The 24,601-nt window shown below is 40.0% G+C and overlaps 1 protein-coding gene across 5 annotated transcripts in view; it reads left to right on the plus strand.

The window, feature by feature from the left end:
* The window catches only part of LOC149858104 (phosphatidylinositol-binding clathrin assembly protein-like), a 48,658-nt gene that overhangs the window by 13,508 nt on the left and 10,549 nt on the right, over positions 1-24,601 (plus strand). For 2 of the 5 annotated variants that reach the window (XM_090061746.1, XM_090061747.1), the window contains exons 2-18: positions 2,352-2,494; positions 4,213-4,288; positions 5,163-5,265; positions 5,437-5,530; positions 5,637-5,748; positions 9,500-9,606; positions 10,237-10,278; positions 14,817-14,902; positions 15,511-15,634; positions 17,120-17,256; positions 17,790-17,893; positions 19,809-19,955; positions 20,434-20,493; positions 20,591-20,689; positions 21,681-21,794; positions 21,890-21,920; positions 22,764-22,884. In XM_090061746.1, the coding sequence (XP_089917872.1) occupies positions 2,352-2,494; positions 4,213-4,288; positions 5,163-5,265; positions 5,437-5,530; positions 5,637-5,748; positions 9,500-9,606; positions 10,237-10,278; positions 14,817-14,902; positions 15,511-15,634; positions 17,120-17,256; positions 17,790-17,893; positions 19,809-19,955; positions 20,434-20,493; positions 20,591-20,689; positions 21,681-21,794; positions 21,890-21,920; positions 22,764-22,884 (1,700 nt within the window). The remainder of the gene's footprint in view (positions 1-2,351; positions 2,495-4,212; positions 4,289-5,162; positions 5,266-5,436; positions 5,531-5,636; positions 5,749-9,499; positions 9,607-10,236; positions 10,279-14,816; positions 14,903-15,510; positions 15,635-17,119; positions 17,257-17,789; positions 17,894-19,808; positions 19,956-20,433; positions 20,494-20,590; positions 20,690-21,680; positions 21,795-21,889; positions 21,921-22,763; positions 22,885-24,601) is intronic. The other 3 variants (XM_090061749.1, XM_090061750.1, XM_090061748.1) reach the window with 2 other exon arrangements.

Here is a 24,601-nt window from a genome sequence, read left to right on the forward strand (position 1 = left end):
CTGTGTTTTTCCATGGCAGATGGGAAATCTTGGGTCCCTGTTTATTAATAAAATTATCACAATGTAGTCCTTGTAACTACTATAAACTTAAGTTGTTACCAGTGAATTAATATTTTATCACATTCCTCTGGTCACAAATGTTTCCACTGTACAGAGGATGTTGGACTAATTCAGTGCATCTTAGCTTAATAGTAAGTTTGAATTTTTATTGCAAGTTGACTGGATTTTGGATAAATGTACAAGTTTCCATAATTTAGTTTCAGAAGGACTTACTGTATTCTGTCATTTATGATTCTTGTTAAAAGAATATTACAAAGCACTCTCCTAGAATATAGGAAATCCATGGTTAAATTCTTCTAGTTTGATTTCCTCAGTCTCTCCCCATTTCAGATGAGTGCCTTTAATATAGGGGTTTTCAACCTTTTTTAATAAGTGACAACCAGACGTAGAGCAGGGGGTGGTGTGTGGCCGAACACGGGGCAGCAGCACGAGACGGTAGATGATAGCAGCCGCTGTGTGCAACCTCCTTCACCCCCACACCTCCAAAAGTGTGTCTGATCACCCAGGTAGCACCTGTGTGGCTTGCAGCGGGGCTCCACTGCCTTTGCCCTGGCCTGGCCCAACACTGCTTCTGGGAGCTGGCAGTGATGGGTGACAGCACTCCATCCCCGCCTGCCTGCATGTACCTCCTAGGTCCTTCCCAAATATCCCTGGGTGTACACATACCCCCAGTTCACAACCCCTGCCTTAATAAATAGGATATTAGTAGCAACAGGGTGGATCTTTTCCAATGTCATTTTATGTAGCTGTTTCACTTGGTATAAATTGGAGCAGGGACTTTGTTCCTTCCCCTCCCCCAGTGGGTGCATGTCCTTTCCACTGGACAGTAGTTTTTGGTCTCTGTCTGATCCCATGAATATTTATACTAAGTGGAACAGCTCCAACAGCAGACTAGGGGCTTTTCCAGCCCAAAATACCAGTAACATAGTGAATAAAGCACTTGCTAGGAACTTGGGAGTTGTGGAATCGAGTTCCAGCTTTGAGCAATAGAACTTCTCCCATGCCCCAGATGAAAGCTGTAGCCATTACATTATCTGAGCATTCTGGCCTAAGATGTGCATATCTTTGTATGTGGAGATGGGACCTAGGTATGTAAATCCACGACAGGATTCACAATAAGAATCCCTTGAAATAGGTAGGAATATAGATGCCCACTGCCTCCTCTGCATTTTACTTTTGATTAGCTTGGCTGGCTTACTGCTCAGTTTACTTCTGAGGATCCCTTCTTTATGAACCCACTCTCCTTAGGCATTTTTATGGGGAGCCCAGGAATCCAATTTGGTTCTAGGCCACCTAATGGCTGAGTATTGAAACTGTATTTTGTGGTGTTCAAGTACCTTCTGGGGTTCTTGCCTTAAAGTGGTGCTTCCTAAGTGGGTTGAGTCAGGCTGTGCTAGTTTGTTTCTGGGGGCTTGCAACTTCACTTGGAGTCATGGAACTGGAGCCATATACAGACATTCATTTTCTCCTGGGAGAGTCATTGCACTCCCAGGAGAAATCACAAGCGTGCAGATGTTGAGAATTTTTCTCCTAGAGTAAAAAAATGCTGTTCCAGGAGAAAAATAATGTGGGAACAGCCAGATTTAAATAACTCCCAGGAGACATTCTGTAGACAACCTTTTCTGAGAGGAGCCATAGCACAGTACTTCAGTATCCCACCATGCTTTGCTCCAACCCCTGGGAGGTAATGCGTCACTGCCTCCTGCCCTTTTCCCTTCCCAATCCCACTGTGCTGCAGAGAGACGGGCTGCCCCTGAGCAGTCTGGGTCAGCCAGTCAGGGCTGCCCTGTGCATTGCTGCCATCTGTCTCTGGCCAGTCTGAGGGAGCCTACAAAGTACGCTGAGATGTGTGCACAGAGGCCCCCAGACTGCACAGCATCAAAGCTGCAAGTTCCTTGCTCTAAGGGCGCTCACCATTCAAATCTCTATTCAGGCATCCATCCCTAGCTAAATTTTTTTTCCTATCAGAAAAACAAATTGGGGGGATTTCTCCCAGATAGTTTGGGAAGGGCTCTGCATTCAAACAAAGTTTTAAAGCTTTCAAACCAGTAAATAAGTGAGTGGAGAGAGCTTTAAAACAAATAATGCAACTTCGCTATCTTCAGTTTTTGTCTTTTATGTGGTACTGTTAAAGGAAAAGTGTCTGTTTTATGCATCCAGTTGAAGCTTCTGCATATAAATAACTGTCCACCCGTTAACATTTACATTGCATATTTGGTCTGTGAAAGTTGTTCCTGTTGTTTCTTTGAATATGCACCTATAACATAACGCTTGCCCTTCTTTAAATTTAGATCTAATCCAGTGCACAAATGAGATGAATGTGAATATTCCACAGCTGGCGGACACACTTTTTGAGAGGACTGCCAATAGTAGCTGGGTAGTAGTGTTCAAAGCTCTAATTACAACACACCACCTCATGATGTATGGAAACGAGGTAAGACTGATTACTTTCATAGATGCCTCAGTGCAGTTAGTAAGTGACAAAATGTAAATGTTCTACAGCAATGGCACTGGTGTATTAGACTTTAGATGTACCCTTTCATTTTAGAAATAATGTGTTTAATGATCATTAAATTATTTCTCATTGGTCATAACTTATAGAAAATAGTGCTGTACGACACTAATTAGGAAACGCATCAAGTAGTTCAAATAAGATTTTATTTTAAAATGTTTAGTTGGGGAGATTGAGTTTTATATAATAGAGACTCAGCATGGTTCTAATGACCTTCTAAAATGTGAATACTGTTCTAAAGTATAAAAGTAGACAAGACCTGTTAAAAGCATTTCCATGATTATATAGGTAACTTAGTATTAAGTGAACATGGTTTTTAAAACGAACTGTGACTGGGATATGGAAATCTGATCCAGCAAACCAGTTCCCAGTAGACCTCTGAACCCATGTCACACCTCTTTGCCAGTAAAATTCCTTTGAAAGCTATTTAGTCCTTCTTTGCATACTTTCTGTTAAAAACAAAGCATTAGCATATGATAGGCACTGAAGTAAAGAAATGTGACATATCTTTCTGGGAATACACTACCTAGGCTTCCAAGGATTGATTACCGTTAGAAAAGATAGATGTGGATATAGACTGTTCTGTTATTCTAAATTCTTTTTCTTCTAGTTTGTGTTCCAACTGTTATGGTTAACTCATTACTTCTAAGAAAACTGTCTGGTTAGTGTTTTAAACACTGGTTGCAGGTGCTGAACCAGCCAGACCTACTGAGAAATCCTGGTGAGCATGCAGTGTGCTGTAGTCCAGGACCTGGTCTAAGTGACAGAATGTGAGATTCTACCCTGGGAGAAGTGAAGTGAAGGCACAAAGCCTAATATCTGAGGTGCACTCTCAAACTGGAAGGCTCACAGGTGCAGCTAGGCCTGTAACTATGACAGCCATAATATTTTCTTGCTGAAAAGAGTTCTTGTATAAAAACATCTACAGTATGGAAGCCATTATGGTGGGGCTATTGTTTGTCTAGAAAGTAACAAATAATATGCCTAATTGTTCATTAAATAATATCTCTTAAATTAATACGAATGTGTGTTTGTAAATATTATATGCACATGTAGTCTTGCTTCATCTGGTGTACCAAAATAGTAGTTGGTCAGGGTTGAACTGTTGGCCCACACTTGTCCTGCTTTTCAGTAATGTGTCTCAATTAACTACACAAACCTCAATGTTCACAACTAACAGAGCTTTTCCTGGAGCTTAGTAAGTGAGAAGAACCTTTTCAAGTTGTTTTTCATAAGTATCTCTCTGTTTCTGCCATCTGTTTAAATGAGGAGCAGAGATTTATTTTTTTAGAGCATCCAGTTTTTTTGATACAGTATACCTACCTTGAGGTATTTAAACACCAATCTAGGAGTTGTCCAGTGCTCATGTTGCTACATATATGGCAGTGAATTTTATTTCTTCAAACTAAACCAATTTCTTTCCTGGTTAGGTTATGTGATTGACATTAATTTAAAAGTCTGGTGAATAGTTTGTAACTAGTTAAAATATTGTAACTAAGGGCAAACACAATTGCTGCCTCTAAAATTTCCAAATTATATGAAACTGACTTGTGATCTAATTCTAAATGTATTATAGTTGGGGGCAAGGGAGGGGGAAGTTAATTACTTAAAAATAACTTTTTTTCCCCCCACTCTTATAGCGCTTTATCCAGTATCTTGCATCCCGAAACACATTGTTCAATCTGAACAACTACCTGGACAAAAGTGCCATGCAGGGTAAGAATATTCATTCATGAAAATTAAATTGCAGACAATAAAATTATTATACTTTATGGATTGAAAGGTAACAAGGCAGCAGAATAAAGGGAAAACCGTATATAAAAATCAATTTTTTTTTTTATTACAGTCTTTAAATACATTTCTAGCTATGTCTCAGTTGCTATGTGCTTTATGTCACTGTGGGCTTAGATAAATGAAATGGGGCTTACAGTGTATATAGCACTAAGCAGCAAAGAGTGAGAGTAAATGGAGAGAGCAGTGAAAGTTATGAGCTAGGTAAAGCTTTGTGCAAGTGAAAAGACAAGTGCCTCTAAACCTGAGATGTAGAACTAAGAAATGCAAACACTGATTCATCTGTTTTTGCATGGTGGCTGTGTTCCACAATTAGAGGGTGGGTTAATATTAACTTTAAGGCTGGATAATGACATGTGAAACATTGCTGTGTAGCTAAAAGACCATGCATATCTCTGAAGTAGTTTAGAGTTGGTTTACAGATGATAGAAAAAATAGTGTTTTATTATACGGTATTTGAGGCTCTAGAATCACATCTCTTTAGTCCATAGCATTTTGTTATTTATCTGATCCAGCTGTTCTTTTATAGTATAGGATATAGAATAATTCCACTTTCATCACAGAAAATGCATTTCATTGTGGCAGTTTAGAACATGGCTTCAAAACTACATCTCAAGGCTGGCATAAATAAACATGGGGAAGAATATGGCGAGGGGTTTCAGGAGTTCTACCATGTGAACTTGAGAGAATGTCTTTAGGCCTGTTGGATAACACGTTAGGGAATAGTACTGGGAAAAGATTGTGAAAGAAAAGAGCTCTCTTCTCTTTGAAATGTCTAATGAGCAATGTTGATTTCCAGGTTATGATATGTCAACCTTCATTAGGCGGTATAGCAGATACTTGAATGAAAAAGCACTTTCTTATAGACTTGTAGCAGTTGACTTCACCAAAATGAAAAGAGGGTAAGAAATACTGTCATTTTGTTTCACACCCTATAAAGGACAGCAGTACTTATGCATGTGCTTGCTTTAAGATCTTCTTGCCTTAAACTGGAAGTGTGTATTAACATCAGGATGTAGATGTCCTGGGTTGCTTATATATTTATAGCTTATTTACCATTTTACACTTTATAGGATAGATGGAGCAATGAGAACAATGAACACAGAAAAACTCCTGAAAACCCTCCCGATTATTCAGAACCAGCTTGATGCGCTCCTTGATTTTGATGTGAGCACTTTCTAAACACTTTTAAATTTCCACTTATGAAATAGGAAAAAATGCATTCTTTTGCTGCTTCAGTAATATTAATCTGCTATCTTCTCTTTCTACACAGGCAAATCCAAATGAACTAACCAATGGTGTAATTAATGCTGCCTTCATGCTCCTCTTTAAAGATTCCATTAGGCTTTTTGCAGCCTATAATGAGGGGATTATTAACCTGTTAGGTATGTGGCATAAACAAACTTTTTTCATGGGGGTGTTTGTTGTTGTTTTAAATGAAGGGAAGAAGTAGTAAAACAATTACAGATAAATAGAATCCATACAGCAGCCTCACAACCTCATGTCCCAGTCCTCGTACCACAGTGGTTTTCTGGTAGTTACTTTAACATTAGTTTTAGCCTAGGAACAGATGTTGCATTTGTCCCAGGGCAAGTTGTGATTGTGTTCATCTTGGAACAGAAAAGTCCCAGAATTGGCATGCATGCATCTCCCTTCTCATCAGGATTTAATTGGCAGCTGAATGCACTGCTGCTTTCTTGCCATTGATTCAGTATTGCAACCTTGGGACAACTGTTCAGGCTCACTTCATGATATCCTGGGACAAACTGTTAGCACTTCTTATCTTGTGACTCTTTTTAGGGTTTGTTCTAGGACAACAGACATGGATGTCTGAATGATAAACTCTGTCCTGGGGGAAATGGTTTCTTCTAGGACAAATGCAATGTCTGTTTAAAGCTTTAGTGATGTCTGTCTGGCATTAATATGTTGGCTTTACTTTTCACCTGTGCAAAATAGATTTCAAATAGAAATTTAAGGCAAGAATAAATAATGTACTAGAAATGTCAGGGATTTTTCCACAAATAGCCTTGTGAAAGAATTATGCACCAAGGTATATTTATATGCCTTTCTTTTCATTGTGGGAACCCCATTCTGAGTTTTGTAGGCTTAAAACAGGTGGGCAAAACGGGAGATCCAGCCGGCAGCTAGATTCCATTTCCCAGTAGCCCCCTGCCCGTCTCACTGGAGCCAGTTTCCATGGAGACTCCAGTAGCGGCACCAGGACAATGCGGGGTCAGGGTTCCCATGGAGACCAGCCCCCAGCAGCGCTGGCAGGACACATGGCTGAGTGCGGAGCTGCTCTGACGCCGGACCTGGGATCTTCCAGTGGTGACAGTGTGGTCTGGAGCTAGGGCAGAGCGCTGCCTGCATGCCCCTGCCCAGGGCGTGTGGGCAGCGGATTGCAGCTCTGCCCCAGGTCCAGACTTTGCTGTTATCACTGCAAGATCCCGGCCTTGGAGCAGCTCCCCTCCCAGCTGCACACCCTGCCAGTGCAGCTGGGGCCGGTCTCCATGGAAACCCTAGCCCTGCGCTGTCACAGTCCCACTGCTCCTGGCGTCTCCATGAAAATTGGCTGTAGTGACACGGGCAGGGGCTATTGGAAAAGGAGTCCACTGCCAGCCTGATCCAGTCCGTGGGCCAGACTTTGTCTGCCCATGGCCTAAAACCTTGCCTTAAAAGAATTATTTATTAGGGAACATGTAGCAAATGCCAGGCATGATGTTGAATTTATGCCTTTTTAGCTTCACTATTCACCTTTTATCAACTGTTCTTCCGCTTTCCTTTGCCCACCTTCATTCAAATCCTGCCAAGCCCTTGAACATGGTTAATAAGCCAGTATGGTTCACAAATGGGTTGTCTCCGCAAGAGTAATTGTAAGGGAAAGTAGTGTTTGAGTTGAATTTCTGCCACTTGAATCTATGGATTCTAATTTTCTGATTCTGCCAGTCTTAGAATCTATAAGTATCTAATTAAGGAGAGTAAAACTAAACACCTAATGGGCGCGTCCGCACTTGCAGGCACATGTGCTTGCAGCAGCTCAGATAGGAGGGGCACAAATTTGTCCTGGAGATTTTTGTCTTGGCGCACATGCCTGGACATGCACTTTGGTATGGGGCAAGTTGTGCCACTTTGGGCAAAAAAAAACCCTGCCCAGCTCCTCCCGTATCTGCAGCCAAGGGGAGCTAAAGGCTGGGGCCAGCATCAGTTCAAACCTCCCCGGGGGCTTAAATCCAAGTCTTGTCAAAGGACCTAACCACCGGACTATGAGGCAGAAAGTGTGATATGCCTTTCTTCCCTTTCTCATTTGTACTAAAATCAGTGTTGCTATCTGTGAGTTAGGCACACTTGGTCAACTCTCTTCTGAGAGCTCCGAATCCCCAGAGAACATGTCCCCTCCAAGCAAGTTGGATTGAGCTGGATCCTAATATGACTGAAGCACATAAGTCTGTCCTTTGAGAGAAAAGGAAAAATATGCATTTCCCTTGGGGTGAATAGGCTTGCAATCCTAAGGCAAGATGCTTATTTTTTGGGAGTGAAGACGTGTATATTTGAGCCAGAATAGGACCTGTGGCTATAGTACAAAGTAAGCTAGGGTGTTAATTAATATTAGATTAGCTACTTGGTGCTAACTAGCTGTGTGTGGACCCAGCACAAGGTAGCTTACACTACTGTGAAAATAGAGTCCCACAGCTCCCAAGTGCCCCCTGCAGCGCCCACAGGCCCCCCCTTCCCTCCCTGCAGCAGCAGTGGCCATTGGGGTGCTCGGGAGCCCTCCAGTGCGGGGCAGTGCAGCACTGCCTGTACCACATCACACAGGCCTGCCTTGGTGTGGCACTGTGCACCTTCAGGCATCTCTGGGCCACTCAGACTGTCACCCCGGGGCCTAGCATCACGCATGGGAAAGCATGTTGTTCCAGGCCAGATCCTGCATGCATGAGCTTCATCTGGGCCGGTTCCATGCACGCAGAATCCAACCCAGTATGGCACCTGGCTCTGGGTGATAGTCTGAGCTGCCTGAAGGTGCACAGCGCCACGCCAGCGTGGCACAGGCAGCACTGGGTGCCAGGCAGCCCTGCACATGGAGGCAGCACGCTTCAGCACCGGGGCAAGGGGCAGCCATAAGTATGCTCTGCCTGGCTACCAGAGTGTCACTTTGAAGGACCCCAGCCTCCGGTTGCCTCGGGGCACAGTCCTGGGCTGTGCCCTGCTCCATCTTTTTTTTTTTAGTGCAGGTTTGTGTTGCTTTTTTTTTTGATACCTGGAAATCCAAGTATCAAATTTTGAGCCGACATTGCAAATATGCAGCGCAAGGAGCATTTTTTTTGTTCCCAGCATGCCTCTTGTCACACCTCAGACTGCTTTGAGACATGGCAAGAGGTATGTGCAGGGCCATTTGGACGTGCCCGTAGGGTACAAATTGTAGGTATAAACTTGTCCAAAAAGCAGTGGCAGAGATTCTCTATTACATGTGTTACAAATCAATTTAATAATCAAGGCTCTCATTTTTACTTCAAATAGTTTCATAGTTTGTAGGGTCGGAAGGGACCTGAGCAGATCATCTAGTCCGACCCCCTGCCATGGCAGGAAAGAATACTGGGGTCAAATGACCCCAACAAGATGTGCATCTAACCTCCTCTTAAACACCCCCAGGGTAGGAGCCTGGACCACTTCTCTTGGAAGCTGGTTCCAGACCCTAGCCGCTGTGACTGTGAAGTAGCGCCTCCTGATATCTAACCTAAACCTACCCTCTGCCAGCTTGTTTCTAGATTCTGCTAACAACTTTTTGTATGCAAGGGTATACTTGTGCACTTTTAACCAAGTGCTTTAGGAAACGTAATATTCAGGCATAAAGTCAGCTTCTATGTTAATTTTATCTTGTGGATCAACTGAATTCTTGCAAGTGTTCTTCGTTATGAAATGATGTTCAGCTGAAGTACTGTAAAACTGCTGGTACCTTTGTATCCAGGCTATAGCAATTGTGCACCAAGGTCTTCCTGACTGGAAACATACACTCATTTTAATTTGTCTCAAACTAGTTCTATCAATGTTCTTTTTCCAATCTCCTCTAATATTAGTGTGGAAATCTTAGGGTTTTTGTGTCTTCTTTACAAATGACTCTTTTATTTCTGTCTTTAGAAAAGTATTTTGATATGAAAAAGAACCAGTGCAAAGAAGGTTTGGATATTTACAAAAAGTTCTTAGCCAGAATGACCAAATTGTCAGAATTCCTCAAAGTAGCAGAGGTAAGTAAATTTTGTGTGCATCAAAACAGTGTCACTAAGCTATCTGTACTGGTACAGTAGTATTTATACCAAACATAATTTTAATGTTTGTTTGACTTGCTAAACAAAGTCATCTTTTATAGACTATTACATGTACGGGTTGCTTAAATTCCTTTCATTATAGAAACGATATTTTAAGGCATGTTGCACAAATACTAACAGTATAGTTAAACTTCCTGTCTGAAGTACTAGTACATTTAATTAGAAGTAGGTGGCAGCAAGTTGGCTGCATGCGTTTGTAAAATGCTTGCAAAACGCTCCTTTACTATGCTCTGTTTTGAGCAGACAAATTCTAAAAAACAGCGTGGATACTTCTTGCAATGCTTTCAATAGATTTTTTTTTTTTTTTTTTTTGCATGAAAAACACTTCAGGTAAAAATACTGTTTGAGTTTGTTTGTGCATACTAAAGTTCTGGCTCAGAACTTTTGTTGGACTATCCATTTACACTTGTACCAGTTCAGAAAGTTATTCATGTCCCTTTCTGATATCCTAGTTTCTATGTAACATTCAGACCTCACAGTTTTTTCTTTTCATTGCCACTGCATGTAGTAATGTACATTTTTTTTTTATTTCCTTTTTTGTGAACCCAGCAAGTTGGAATTGATCAGGGTGACATTCCAGATCTTACTCAGGTCAGTGTACATGTCATATTAATTTAATCCAGTTCTTTTGTCCCTTTGTTTTTAATGGTTGATGTGTGTTGTCATATTCATCCCGAGAATGCATTCTCTTCCATATATTTATATATGGAAATACACATATTCACTTTTCCCATGGACTGTTATATGTACACAATATTTAAACACTTTTGCAATTAGGATAAGAGTTCTGTATACTATCAGTAATTACTATTCAGTATTTATAGGAAGATTTTTATTAAAATGTTTGGGTTTGTTTTTTTCACAAAGGATTTAGTGTGCTACATAAATAGATGGCCATAACGTGTCATTTCTTTGGGAGAGGGGACTCTATTCTACTCAATTGCCATACCTTTTCCATAGTGCAGTGATAATGCTGACACATGGCTGGTGCAAGGCATGCCCTGAAAACACGTTCCAAAATAATGGATGTGCTTGAAAATTCAGCGGCAGGGGTAAATTTTAGAATTAGTTAGGTTTCTAAGAGGTATTTGAAGGGTGGTTTGAACTGCAATAGAAACAGCCTGGAAAATTGCTTGAAGAGATGGAAACTTGTATGCATAATTAGTTTATTGTAATGTTAAATTTCCGTACCAGAATAGAGTAATATTTGTCTCTCCGATGAGTGGCAGCCAGAAAGCTAACAGAAACAGCCTGATGGGAAGGTGAATCCCAGCTAATAAGCTGGTCATAACAGCTTTACACAGAGCTGCTAGAATAGGAAAGCAGATTGGGTTGAAGTGCTGCTGCACTCCAGAATGGTTTATAGGGCCTGTTGCTGCTGGCCTAGTTAGAACAGTTACAATCTAAACCACAAAATCTGCTAAACCTTGATGTCTAATCTTTCACTGTCAGAATGCACGGTATCCCACAACAATGAGTTTCGTAACTTGATTGTGTACAAATGTATTTCTTGTTGTCTTTAAAATTCTTGCCAATTGATGTTGTTCAGCACCTTTTCTATTATGGAAAGTGGAACTAGAACATCAGACTGTCATTCATTATTTTATAAGCTATACTTTCTCCATCTTATCTTGTGTTAATTTCTTTTACCAACCAACCTGGTATTAATCTTTAGTGTTCTCTTCTGTGAAATTTCTCCAGTCCTGTCAGTGTTACTAACATTCATTACCTTTCTTGAGGACTTCATATGTCCTCATTCTGGTCTCACTACAGAAGGCAAATGATCTATGTAATACAATCTATTACATATAGAAAATCTGCTAGTGTTCATCCTAATATGTGTGTTGGGCTTGTTTATCTATATTTTCAGTTGCCTGTTGTCAGCAGTGCCCACATCTTTGATAAGGTTATTATTAAAAGTCTGAGTAACTTATACTTCGCCATGTGTGCTACCTTGCACTTTCTGGTTTTTTTAGTTTTGCTTGCTATCACTTGCTCAATTAACAAAGTAACTTGGAAGCTTTTTTAAAGTCTTCTTGTATGTAACTAATTTAAATACTAATTATAATTTCTCACTCCCTCCTGTATATTTTTGTATGCAGTATTTTTGTGTATTATCTGAATTTTTGTCAACCAAATATAAGTCACTTAAATCTAATAGTGCACCCAAATCAAGGACTTCTGTTTAATACTATGCTTCAGTAATGGTTGAGACCTGGTTAGGCTGAGCTGAATATTTGGCCTGTAACCTCTTTACATCCTACTGAACCTCTTTTTTTTCCCCATTTTTAAAGATGACCCAGAGTATCAAAAACACTGTTTTGTTTTGATGTTTGACCATATTCTTCTTGTTTCTTGCTCTAAGAGATACATTCTCTAGGTTTTGTCAAGGCTTCTGAAGGGGCACTTTGTTATATTTGGGCTCCCTGCTTTGTGCTCCCTACCTAATCTCCTACTCTACCTTCTGTTTCCTGCCCTAAGTGCTGCTGTGCTGCCTACCTGATTGATCAGGTGCCACACATAGGTTGCCAATGCCTCTTCTGCTTCTGAAGCTGGTTGGCCACATGAACCCTTAGTTATTCCAGTGATGAACCAGCTGCTGCTATTTTGGTTTGATTCTGTTACATGTGCCCTGGTAACAATGAACAAACGGGTACTTGATTAACACTTTATAACACAAATAAAGTAGCCTGGCTAACGCTACCTTGTAATCTATATTAGATAAGCCAGTTAAACTAAGTGAAGAGAGATGACCTTGACCTTGTTATGGTCTCACTTGTCAGAATGAATCGGTTAACCTCAGCAGCTCTTCGGCAAGTCCTCTTTTCAGAAGAGTTTGAGCCAGGATGAACTGTGTTTCTGTTCAAGCTTACTCCCTTGATAAAACTAACGTTAAAACTTTCACAGTCAGTATGGCCAGAACCTGCTTTCTGTGATTGAGAGGATATTAAAACCATTTTAGAAACTTGGATTTCTTGAAATGGAACATAGCAGTGGAAAGAACCTCCTGGAATCATTCTGTCCAGGCCCCTGCTAATGCAAGAAACTACTGCATAAATTGTTTGAGCATCATCATAAAAACTTAGAAGTAAGGTTGTTCCAAAATGTAATTCCTCCGATAGTTAAAAATGTCCTTCTAAGCTTTCCAGCCAAAACTTATTTTTGGCAAGTTGATATCCATTTGTTCTTATACCAGCTTTGTTTAGCTTACATGACTGTCATCTCCCCCTTATGTTTGTTCTATTTAAATCAGTTGATGGTAATCGTTATTCCTTCCCAGCCTTTGTTGCGCTACGCTGAACAATCTGCAGTCTTTTCCCAGACAGCGGTTCTAGTTGCCTTTCTCTCTTTGAGTTTGAGTTAATCTTTTCTTCACTGTGAGCAACTAGAGTTGTACACGGTAGTCCTGGTGAGGTCTGCAGCACCTTTTATGGTAGCATGATATTTCTTTCGCTGTCTATCCTGGAAATACCTGGGTTAGCGCTCTGCCTGGTCTAAATAGAGCAGTAGTGGAAATTCTTCCCTCTACTTTAAAAAACAAGCATCTGGATTTATATAGTGTCCCCAGCAAAATATTGCTGTATACTTTCTTGGAAGGTGCTGAAGTGCCTGGAAATTATTAGGTCTCAAGACCAAGTTAGGCATTTGGAATCAATCGTGGTGTTCTTGTTTCTGGGATCTGGTGTTTTATTTGTGGAAAGGAGTTTTTTTTTTTTCTTATATGTGACTTAATCCTGTCAGTTAATGACACCATGGCTACATTGATAAGGGACTAGGAATGTCATGTCACAAAGATGGATACTGAGTTCTCCTTCAAACCAAACAGGCAACTCTTCTTACAGGCAAGTTTCTTTTTTGAAGGAGGAGTTGGAAATGGCTATGCTCCACCTAGGCTACGAACAGGACCATCTCAAATAATATTGGCATGTTTGGTCTTTTAGCATGGATACTGAAGGGAGGTTCAGTTGATTTAACTTTCAAAAATGTACCTTTTTATTGGCAGGTCCTCTAGTCAGTAGCTGTCTGTGCATCTTACTGTGTTTTGGGTCGGGCTTTTAGTGCCCAGTACTTAGGCACTAAACTCCCAAAGTGCCTAATTACTTTTTAGATCTGGCCCTGAGTCAGTGCTGGGTTCTGGCATGGTTTATTTTATGCTTGCTTCTGTTCAATTGTTGCTCAGTAGTTCAGATGTCTCATTCACTCGGTCTTTAGCACTTTACAGTAAGATTATGGTTTCCATTTACTGATGTCTGTTCAACTCTTCTAGGCTTTAAAAAGTGTCTAATATATCAAAACAATATTTAGCTTTTTGCTAGGGATAGCACAATCCTGAGAGTACGCTTAAAAAAGGGCGGTGTTAAGGATGGTCTTAATCAAAATGACATCATCCACCTTTAAATCTTTAAATGATTTTTTGTTTTCAAGGTGATGTTTAGTTACTGGTCAGAGAAAAGAGGAGGGTATCTCCAGTATACTGCAGCTAAATCAAAGTTAGAAAGGACCTCGAGGTTCATTTAATCCAGTATCTAAAAATATTGGAGAGGCCTATTGAAGATTGGAAATAAACCAGATCCTTTAGATTAACCAAATCAATTAGATAATTTGATCAGTGATAAATGTGTGACAGTATTCTGTGATAGGTGGTAAACTAGCTGTAGATCAAATTTCTCTTTCTTAAAGCTAGTTTTGTGTTGTACTGATACAGATTTGCTTACCCTGTGGGTTTTGAGTTGTAAGAGTCCTGCTGTAGGTAAAAAATGAAAATAAAAAAAAGTAACACTTCATGTAAGCACACCCACAATGCTTAGGGGTGCTAATTATTTTTTGGCGATGGCATTGCTGTGCTAAGCATTTCAGTAACTTCTGCTGCTCTTCTCAGGCTGAGAGACTTTGGTTTTGTTTTTTTCTGCCCCCAATAAAACATTGTGGAGAACCATGTTGTATGCATTGATTTACAGGGGGTGTCATCACAAAGTGAATCTTGTAAACAAAATTCAAGTTGAACACAACCTTTCAAAAGTAAATGCGTAAGTTTTTTTTAGTTGGTTAATGGGAAAAATTAGTCTCTGTACAAAAGGATGGTAATGCATTGTCATCAAGCAGATGTTTTATGAGAATTTTGACTTTAGGCACCCAGCAGTTTGCTTGAAGCATTGGAGCAACATTTGGCTTCTTTGGAAGGGAAGAAAACAAAAGAAGTTTCAGCTGCCAGCAGGTAAGCAGCAAATGGACCATAAATCTGGGCAGGGAATGGGAGGATGTTCTTTGAACTAATCTGCTTGTTTTTTTCCACTTCCTTTTAAGAGACTGTATTTGTGTTCTTTTTCAGTAAGAGTGAAACATTATAAAAGCTAACTAACTGTTTTTCCCTGTTAATAAGGGAATATCAGTTGATTGTGCATTAATTGCACCTCATCTGTTGACAGTTGCATGTCTTCAGTATGTCACCAAACTCCTTGTTAAATTACATATTTTTTAATATCAAACTGCAATAGCAAAGTGATCAGCTGTTTTAATCATGCCTATGGTATTTTCCTGGCTTGTCAGATTATGCATTTACAATTGCCTGCATCTGGCATGATTATTTCATCATCCATATTCTCATTTCCACTTAGCTGGAAGCATTCAGTCTGCATTTGTCCTCCCCTCACAAAATGTCTGGTGATGCTAGTTCAGAGCAGCTGCTGTATTTTCTCATCCAAGGGTGAGGTAGTGGTGCAAGTGACAGGTAGCATATCTGTTGTGTAGAAGCACTTTTCACACCTTTTTTGAATGCAAAAGACTTTTCTTAATCAAGTGTCTTGCTGTAACTTTTCATTTTAGAGCAAGTACCCTGTCCAGTGCTGTTTCCACACTTGCCAGCACAGGAATGTCGTTTAGCCGAATGGACGAGAGAGAGAAACAGCAAGCACTGGAGGAGGAACAAGCTAGACTGCAAGCACTTAAGGTATTTTTTTTATGGCTTAGTATTACAAAACGTATCCCTTAAATATGAAAGGCAGAATTCTGGCTCTGCATTTGATGTCAGTGGGAGCTTTTGCGTAGGTTTAGTGAGCTTACATATTTTGCCAAGTATGGTGCCTTTAAGCATAATGTGTTCATTTGAACAGTAATATGCTGTATTTACTTGAATCCAAGATCACCTTCAAATTTTAAGATTTCCGCCTCCCCCCCCCCCAAAAGAAATAATAGTTAGATGGTAGAAATGGAAATTTTAAAGTTTGTTTTAGTTTATCCCACCCCATCACTGTGGCAGAGAAAGCAGTGGTTGTGGGGGGCATGTTACCAGCCCCCTAATAGCTCTTAGGCCACTTGTGTCTTGGGGCAGCTGTTCCATTGCCCTGTACAGAAGGTTGACCCTGATGGCTTAAAATGGCCAAAAGCAAATACAGTCCTTGGTATACAAGAGCCATAGAGTGCCGTGGACTTAGCTGTTTATTTTGAAGGCTTATATTACAAATACGGATTTGAAATGCCTCAGAAGTGGAGACTTGTGCAGAAAGAACCCTTCAGCAGCAGCCTCTGTGCCACCTGCCTTTTGTCTCCCTCTGGTGCTTCTTTCATCTGGGGATGGAAGAAGTGTTTCCCATCCCCAGCTGCCTATCTCACATTCTGTGACAATTGGTAGAGGGCAGCTGGGTTCAGGACCGAAGCTGCCCCTAGCCTCATCCCACCAGTTGCGCAGGGACAACTTTGTTCCCCAACCCTATAGCTGCTTCCTGCAGACCCTGACACTCAGAGTGAGTGTTGGGTGTTGCCAAGAGACAACCCCGTCCCTGTTCAGACCCAGGCTGTCCTGTCTGATCCTTGGGATCAGGCAGGGTGGGCTGTGGTCCCTGACTCTGGAGCCACCCATGTCCTGAGGCTGGCTGGGACTCAGCACCTTAATGAGCCTTTCTGGAGCTGCAGGGCAAGGTTCTTTAATGTGTGACTTCTGGCAAGCACATCCTGATGCTGAAAGCCAGCTAATTGTCAGCGTTGGAATCAGGGCAGCCCTCAGCCTGGTTCCAGCATGTGAGTGATGCCATGCTACACATTCCAGTTATGGTATACAAACCAGGCACACAGATATTACATGTTTTTGAGTAATAGCTTTGTGTCTGGTGTGTGATTTTTATGGCACCATAAATTCTGTGAATGTGTGGCCTATTGCTGTTTCTGGTATGATTAATGCTTTATCACACCAGAAACATAACGTCCTAGTGGCCAGTTTCAGAATTAATCCTGTTGTTAATTTCATGCACCTTTGCTGTCAGTAAACATTAATGTTAAGGCTCTTCTGTTTTACATGAAAAATGTCCATGGCTCAATTTATCTATCTGTGTTATTTTCAGGACATTGCAAAAGGAAAAAAAAATTAAATTGAGCCCTTTTTGCTAAGAATATGTACTTAATTTAATACTAAGTTAAATTTAACATTTTAATCTTCCAGGAACAGCGATTGAGAGAGATTTCAGTGGTGTCAAATTCCACTTCTACATCAGCATCTCCAAGCACCTTGTCGGGGAAAAGTGTTAATACCACTTCAGCTGTTGACCTCTTTGCAGCACCAGCACCTACAACCAATAGGTGAGGGACAGTTTCGTTGATGAGCAGTTTTAAAACACTGCATTGCTTACCACTGCTGCTACTAAATTAGTAGCCTAGCATATTAGAGAATATACTTTTCATTATTTAAACTAATTTTCTGACTGACACTGGTGTCTCCTTAATAACGGATGATACTTAACAGAAATCCTTTGAGGTTTTTTATTTTTGTTTTGTTTTTTTACAACAAGTCCTGTGTTGTACTATTCTTGGTCTTCAATGTATCAAGTTTACTTTTCTGAAAGATAATGTATGGTTTTTGCTCTGGACAGTCTAGAAAAACTAAATTGAATCTTGAATGCTGTCAACAATATATTGTATATTTTAAGAATCACTTTTAATGTACTTGGATGTTTGTTTAGATTTACAGCATTTCTAGGATTTGTAGGGAAGGATACGTGATTGGAATTCACTTTTGTCTTTTCTTAAAGTAAAAAAAACTATTCTTGGTTAAATTGTAATGTTAAATTCTTTCTAAACTTGTACAATTCAACTTTTTCTCTTAATATTTTCAGCATGCCCAACCTCTCTACAGATCTCTTTGATCTTCAGCCTGCCTTTGTTCCAACTGTACAGAGTACTCCAGCTATAGCGACATCAGCAAGTAATGCGTGGGGAGGTAAGTTTCTATTATGATAGAAGAGATGATATTTCTACATTCTAGGAATTCATCCATTATCTTTGTCCTACTCGAACCAGAACATGTATATACCTGATTCTTCAATTAATCCTTAATTTGTATGAAATCCAAGTATTTCTTACCTTGGTAAAATGAAAAGCAGATCACTTTGACAGTAAGACTTAGTACAGACACTCAAAAAGCCCAAGACAGAATTGATTCAGTCTAGGCAGCTTCATCTAAGCTGCATAGGTTGAACCGATAACCAACTGAACTGACATTCAGTTTTGAATTGGGAAAGGCAGGGGGAGGCCTGCTCTGACCAAAGCCAGTAGGCAGGGGGTGCTACAGCACATCTCCCAGCCTGCTAGCAGGGGGAACCCTACAGGGGTTCAGGAGCCTGCTGTCTGGGTGCTGGCCCACCTTGGGAGAGCTCTGGAGAGCTGAGGGGAGTTGCCCCCTTTTTTTTCCTTCCCAGCTGCTGCATGCTTCAGTGGCTTCCCCAGGAGGGAGGGAGAAGTCCTTTGAGCTGGGTGCCTGCCCGTGCAGCCTAGCATGGGGGCTCGAGGGAGCCCCTGCTGTGGGGGATTCCCCCCACCCCAGCCCAGGGTCCCCTAGCCTGGGGCAGCCCCAGGGAGCTGAGGGGAGCTCTTCTGCTCCCCAGCCCCCTTACCTTAGCTGCTGGAGTCTCAGGGATAGCCCAGGAAGCAGAGCTCACACTAAGGATAGCCCAGGCTTGCAGCATCTAAGGCAAAACCGGCTGTGGAGGACTTCCCTTCGCACCTGAAGCTGCTTGAGACTTGCAGGGGCTGAAGCAAGCAAGCAGCTCTGCCCTTGGAGAAGGGAAGAATTCCCCTCAGCTCCCTGGGGCTGGGGGATCCTGGGCTGGGCTGGAGGGAAGCTCCCCAAGGTGGGGGCTCCCCTTTGCTCCTACACAAGCCTAACTTGAACCAGGAAGGGGTCTGGGACAGAAGTTTCATAAACTGTTTTGACCTAAATCAGTTAACTCTGATACTACATCCAACCACTTTTATCTTAAACTGGTTTTGGTCATTTTGAAAGCAGTTTATGTGCACTGACTTTCTATTCCATTACAGGCTTAAACCAGTTTCCAATCACGTAAACTGGTTTATGTGTAACTTGTTTTCCTAACCTAAATTTAAATGCATTAAAAAGTGGAAAAATGCCACATCAATCAGTTGTAATAGACTGAGTTGAGAATCATGTTAAACACACAATGACCCTGCCCTCCTTCCCACCAAAAAAAAATTCTCCAAGTTTTAGATTTTTGTGTTTCCCCAGAAAGAAATATAAAATAAGTTTTATTATAAAGGTAAGAAGACTTAACTGGGAAGACATGAGACCAAAATAGTCATCCCTTTTGCATGCTTACCTTCCTTTAACTTCTGCGACTTGCCTTGAACAGGCACATTTGTCGTTAAATTTTCTGGGGGAAGAACCCTTTCTACAAGGAATGTTTATGTTAAGTAACATACAGCTTTTGAAGGCATTTAAATAAGTCAGTGTAACCACTGCTACAATTGCTACTCTGGGGAGTCATTATTGACTGAGTGCTGTTTTGCCTCAGTTGGAGCTTTGGGAATGTGTTCCTATAAGTAATATATCTAACAGTTCTGTTCACAGGTAAGTAAGTGTCCCCTTTCTTAACATTTGGAATAGTTTCTCCCCCAGTAACGGTCACTGGTATGAGTTTTTTCAGGTGGGTTTTCTGAAACTAAAGTTAAATGGCCATCTTGCTAAGTGGATAACCTGCATTTACATATTGATTCTGAATAAGCTTGACTCCAGTTTTGGGAACTTTCATACTGGGACATGTACAGTCACTATGTTTCTCTATGATATTTTTACTCTAGAGTCTTTTTCTTTTCCTATTTCATACTGCTGTATCTGAAAGGTCCTTTCTCATCCTCAAATGGTTGTGTTGGTTCTCCACCCTCTCTGGACATCTTTGACATGAAGCCAGTTGAAGAAGCTGTAAAATCTACCACCCCTTTCATCAATTCCACGTTTACCTCCAAACAAACAGTGGAACTGTTTAGTGGTAAAATACCCTCTAATTTCTTTCCAATCCAAGATGATGGTGATGATAAAACTGGGTTGTGTAAAAGTATGGGGTTCTGATTCTTTCAGGTGTAATTGTAGCAATCTAAAGAAAGTGTTCAACCAGTAAAAATTACACTGTAATTTTAGATATAGTAAGACAAAAAATGTTTGCCTTTGAGAATTTGTTTAAAGCGGAAAGACTCCAGTTTATTTGATCAAATCGAGTGTAGAAATCAAATATCAAAATATGTGTGCGTATGCTAGTCTTTGCAACAGTCTCAAAATTTGAAACTCTGAGACTGTTGGTTAGTATTGAAGTTTTCAAATTACTTGTTTCGTACATGATAAGATGCTTGAATCCACATTTTTATGTCTTAATGTCTGTGGTAACAACATTTGGTTTCAAATTTCAGGGCTTATCTCTTCCTTAATTGCATCTAATTTTTCCTCTCTTTCTTTTTCCCTTTTGCATGAAGATGATTTTAGTGGTCATAAGCCTACATACACTTCTGTATATCATCCTTTGACTGTTGATGGTAATTTGATTTTTAACTTTTTGTTTCTTTGCAATTGGGCTATAAGGATGGCTTTATTACTTAGGTATGCTTCTGATCACTTTAATTTATGTCCTAGGATTTCCTCTTCAGAGTGCCACCTCTTCAGCAATTAATGTGGATTTTGATGCTGTGTTTGGGGGAAAGTCTACAGTACCTGAGTACAGGGCTACAAGTGGTAAAAAACAACTCAAAATTTTTTAACTTGTGTTCTGCAAATCAAGTGAGCAAGTGTTATGTTAGAATAGTGTAAGAGTAACTGGCATTTTCATAAGCACTAATCAGAATTAAGATACTAAATTTAGTTAAATATAATCTATTTGAATGTAATTGAGTATAGGACTGATAATTTATATGTAATCAGTTTAAAAGTAGCTAGATGATTTGAGTTTTACTTTAAAAAATAGGCTGTTTAATTAATTTTAAATCTTATACACTGTGTAATGTCTTCTCTTTTCCTTTTTTTTTTTTTATATAACTTTCCAATGTGGCCCACTGGATATCTCCTAATTGGTAAGCCTATCTACTAGTTAAGAACTGGTAAACTGTTCTCAATATTTAATTCATTTGCAATGTTGAGTAAAAGCGGTTTGTGGCAGTGTTTGAAGCATGATCTATTGGGATCATGGAGGAATAAGATTTAGTAAGATGTGTAAAGGTAATAGTCCATGTGCAAATATTTTAATGTGGTTTCTGCTCATCAGTAGTGGTTTGATTTGGTCTTGCCATTTGAAGAGGGGTTTTTATTATTTATATAAAAACACATTGTTATGAAAGCATTTTGATTATTTTATAACACAATTTTGTCAGGTATTTTTCATTGAAAATTAGAAGGTGCTTAAACAAACAAAATCTGAAAAAAAGTTAATGCAAAACTCATCTAAAATTCCTCCCTGTAACCCATGAAGTGACATTCAGACATACTCTTCTGTTATACTCAAAACCCAGTATTCCAGAAAAATAAGAGATTAACCTAATTTTGTCTTAAGCCTTGAAAACCTATTTGGTAAATTGAAATTATGAGCATAATATTTAAACTATTCATGTCATGTGAGAAGACCCTTTTGACTAACAGAGGTTTTATGTCTGTATCTTCTGGCTCAACTGTAATGTGTTTGTTTTGATAACATTGTTTCTTTGTTCTTCCTGCAGTTTTTTTAATTTTCTAGATGATGTATTGCAACCAACTGTACCAACACAAAGTCAAAGACCAGTGCTAGTCAGTCAGAGTGGAAAAATTTTAGCAAATGACCTTGATTCTTCGCTTGCTAACCTTGTGGGAAGTAAGTATGCAACTTTTTATTTTTCCCATATTTATTACAGAAGGGCATGTTTAGGTTATTAATTTTTGGTTTGGGTTTTTTGCTTTTAATTGCAGATCTTGGCTTTGGAGGAACCCCCGCTAAAAAGTAAGTGCAATTTTATTACTTTTTATTACTGAAATTCCTTTTAAAAAAACTGAGTGCAGCTAGTGCATTTCTTCCTCTTAGAACTTTAATTGTGAAACCATGCTCTATAGACTGTCAAACAGAATCAAAGGAAGGTTTTACTAACAAAGATTTGTTTGTTCTGAAAATCATTTGCATTGGTTAGGGAATGTTGCTGGCAACAGAATTGAATCATAACTGGATAATATTGTTAGTTAATGGTACAGACAGATTCTAGATGGGTCAAATGAATAAAGTATAGATAGATCAAGAGAGTTCTTGTCTTTCCTAATAAATATTTTATGAATAAAAAACCTTCAATAGTTGAGAGAGAATTCATCTACTGGTTCTATAACAGCCCTTATTAAACTGACACACACTCGATATGGAAATTTGAATGACCTAGCTTGCAAGATCAGTTAGCATGTCATTTGAAGTAAGCCAGTTTTGAAATAAGACTTACAAATCAATTTGTGTAAAACTGTCCAAGGAATAATTAAGCTTCATTTCAGTACATAGACTTTACTTTTCATCTTGCTTCTAAGAAAATTGGAAAATTCCCAGCATACAGATACAAGTGATAATTTAAATAAATAACTAGATAGTTGGAATAAATTACCAACGGAAATGAATAAGACTTGTGTAACAAAAGCTTCTGAGTAAATATTTGGTGCTCACTTGAATTATTATACGTACCTATTGCATTTTTATTTCTCAATATTTTATTTGCTTACTGCTTGGAAATAATCTTAACTTGTCAAAGCACTTGTGCTTTGTTCAGTAAAAAATAGCTCTGTGTAGAAGTTCTGCTGCTATTTTTTCTAGGTCAGACATGCAGTGGACTCAGCCTACGGAGAAAAAACTTACTGGTGGAACAAACTGGCAGGCAAAAACAAGCACATCAACCACATGGAATCCTGCCCCTGTTCCTCCTGTTCCACATATAGTAAGTTTTCTGGGGGTGTGGAGTTGGAAGTTTTTATGTCATTTCTGACTTCAGAATTATGCACCGCACTATCAAGTGCACTCAGTGTCCCATGAATTTTGAGTTAAAATGAACAAAATGAGGTGGAGGGTGAAAAAAACTTTTCTGAAATGTCACAGCAGTTCTTCGATTTTAAGACTGTTGGCAAAAGGATTTGGCCTCATGCAGGTGCCACCTCTTTATTCTTGCACAAAGATCTAGTGCATTGGTTACTTTACATTAATAACTGGAAGGTCCATCAAGCCCTGTGGGGCCTGGAAAGCTCTCCTACTTGTGCAGATATTAGTTATATCATTTAAGTGTCATCTGCCTGGCCTTCCATTGCAAAACTTGCCCATTTAAATGAGTTATAATATACTGTGTTTCCAGTTCCTTGTTGAACACAAATTCTCCCTGCTTCTCTCCCTCACTCCCCATATTGAGACAGCTTTCCAAAAAGGAACTAGTCCATTTTCTTTCAGAAGCCAAGGAGTACATCTTAAAGCACACAGTTACCTTTCCCAGCTTGCTCTCTCCCTTTCCCTTTCCTTGCTTTATGTCTCCTTGTACTCTGCATTCATGTAGTTTCCCATCTGTATTTCTTGACAGCTTTCTTATTAAATCATCTTAATGGGTTTTTTATTAATGAAAAGTTAAGCCATCTTGGACTACAATTATTCAGCTAAATACTAAAAATGTTTTGCACATTTTGGTAAAATAGAATCTGGGTAATTCATAATCATGTAGTTCACAGCCCACTCGAATTCCTGTCTTTGTTGAAACATGTCAGCAGTCCTATGCAGTTGATCAGAGAAGCAACACTTCTAAAATAAAAGCCACAATAATCAGCAGGAGCACCTCAGTGCACCTGTTTTGATGTGGTGCTGTATACCCCAGTCACTTTTTGGTAAGCCTCATCTCTGCAGGGGGTAAGGAACCTAATACTGTGAGGTATCCAAGTCTGCCTACTGATTGTGCTGCTGAGATAACTTTGTTGCCCTGTGGGGTCAGGCCAACTCTCAGGATCTCAATATTGCGCTGTTAGACAGGAGGGTGTGACACATACAAACACAAATTGATTAGGTGCATACACACTACCAGCTCAGGCACATACACATCCAAACCAGCCTAAGCACATGCATACCTATGACCAATTTAAGCACATGCACACTAAAAATTAGACAAAAATCAATTGTCAGTACCCGCACATTCAGTATACATACACAGATCACTAATTCATATATCATGCACGCAAGGATATATATATAATATGTGCACACACTCACCAGTTCACACACATACAACCCACATACACATAGGTAAGTTCCTAACTTGGATGATATGGTGTATGTGTGTGTGTTTGGGGTACCTGGGATACTTGGGGGAAGGTTAAGGTGAGAGAGAGAGAATTAAAGTGTAGGGAGTGAAAGTTGCCAGAACCAGGATTAGAACTGGTAGACTAGAGAGAAGCTGACTGAGGAGCTGAGGCTTGGGTTTACTTAAAATCAAGTGGCCCCAGGGTTACTTGAGATCACTGGTGCATGGGAGGGGAGAAAAAAAAGAAGCAGCCTGTGGCAAAGAATCAAGGGGTTTGGAGGTAGAGAGGAGCTCAGGACAGGTGTTGGAGGTCGCACTGAGCCAGAAGCAGGAGAAGGAGAAATGAGACAGAGGGGCGAGGAGCAGAGATTAGAGCAGGGCT

Source organism: Crocodylus siamensis, chromosome 8, assembly GCF_052110815.1.
Source record: "Crocodylus siamensis isolate JL-2025a chromosome 8, ASM5211081v1, whole genome shotgun sequence".
Lineage (NCBI taxonomy): Eukaryota > Metazoa > Chordata > Crocodylia > Crocodylidae > Crocodylus > Crocodylus siamensis.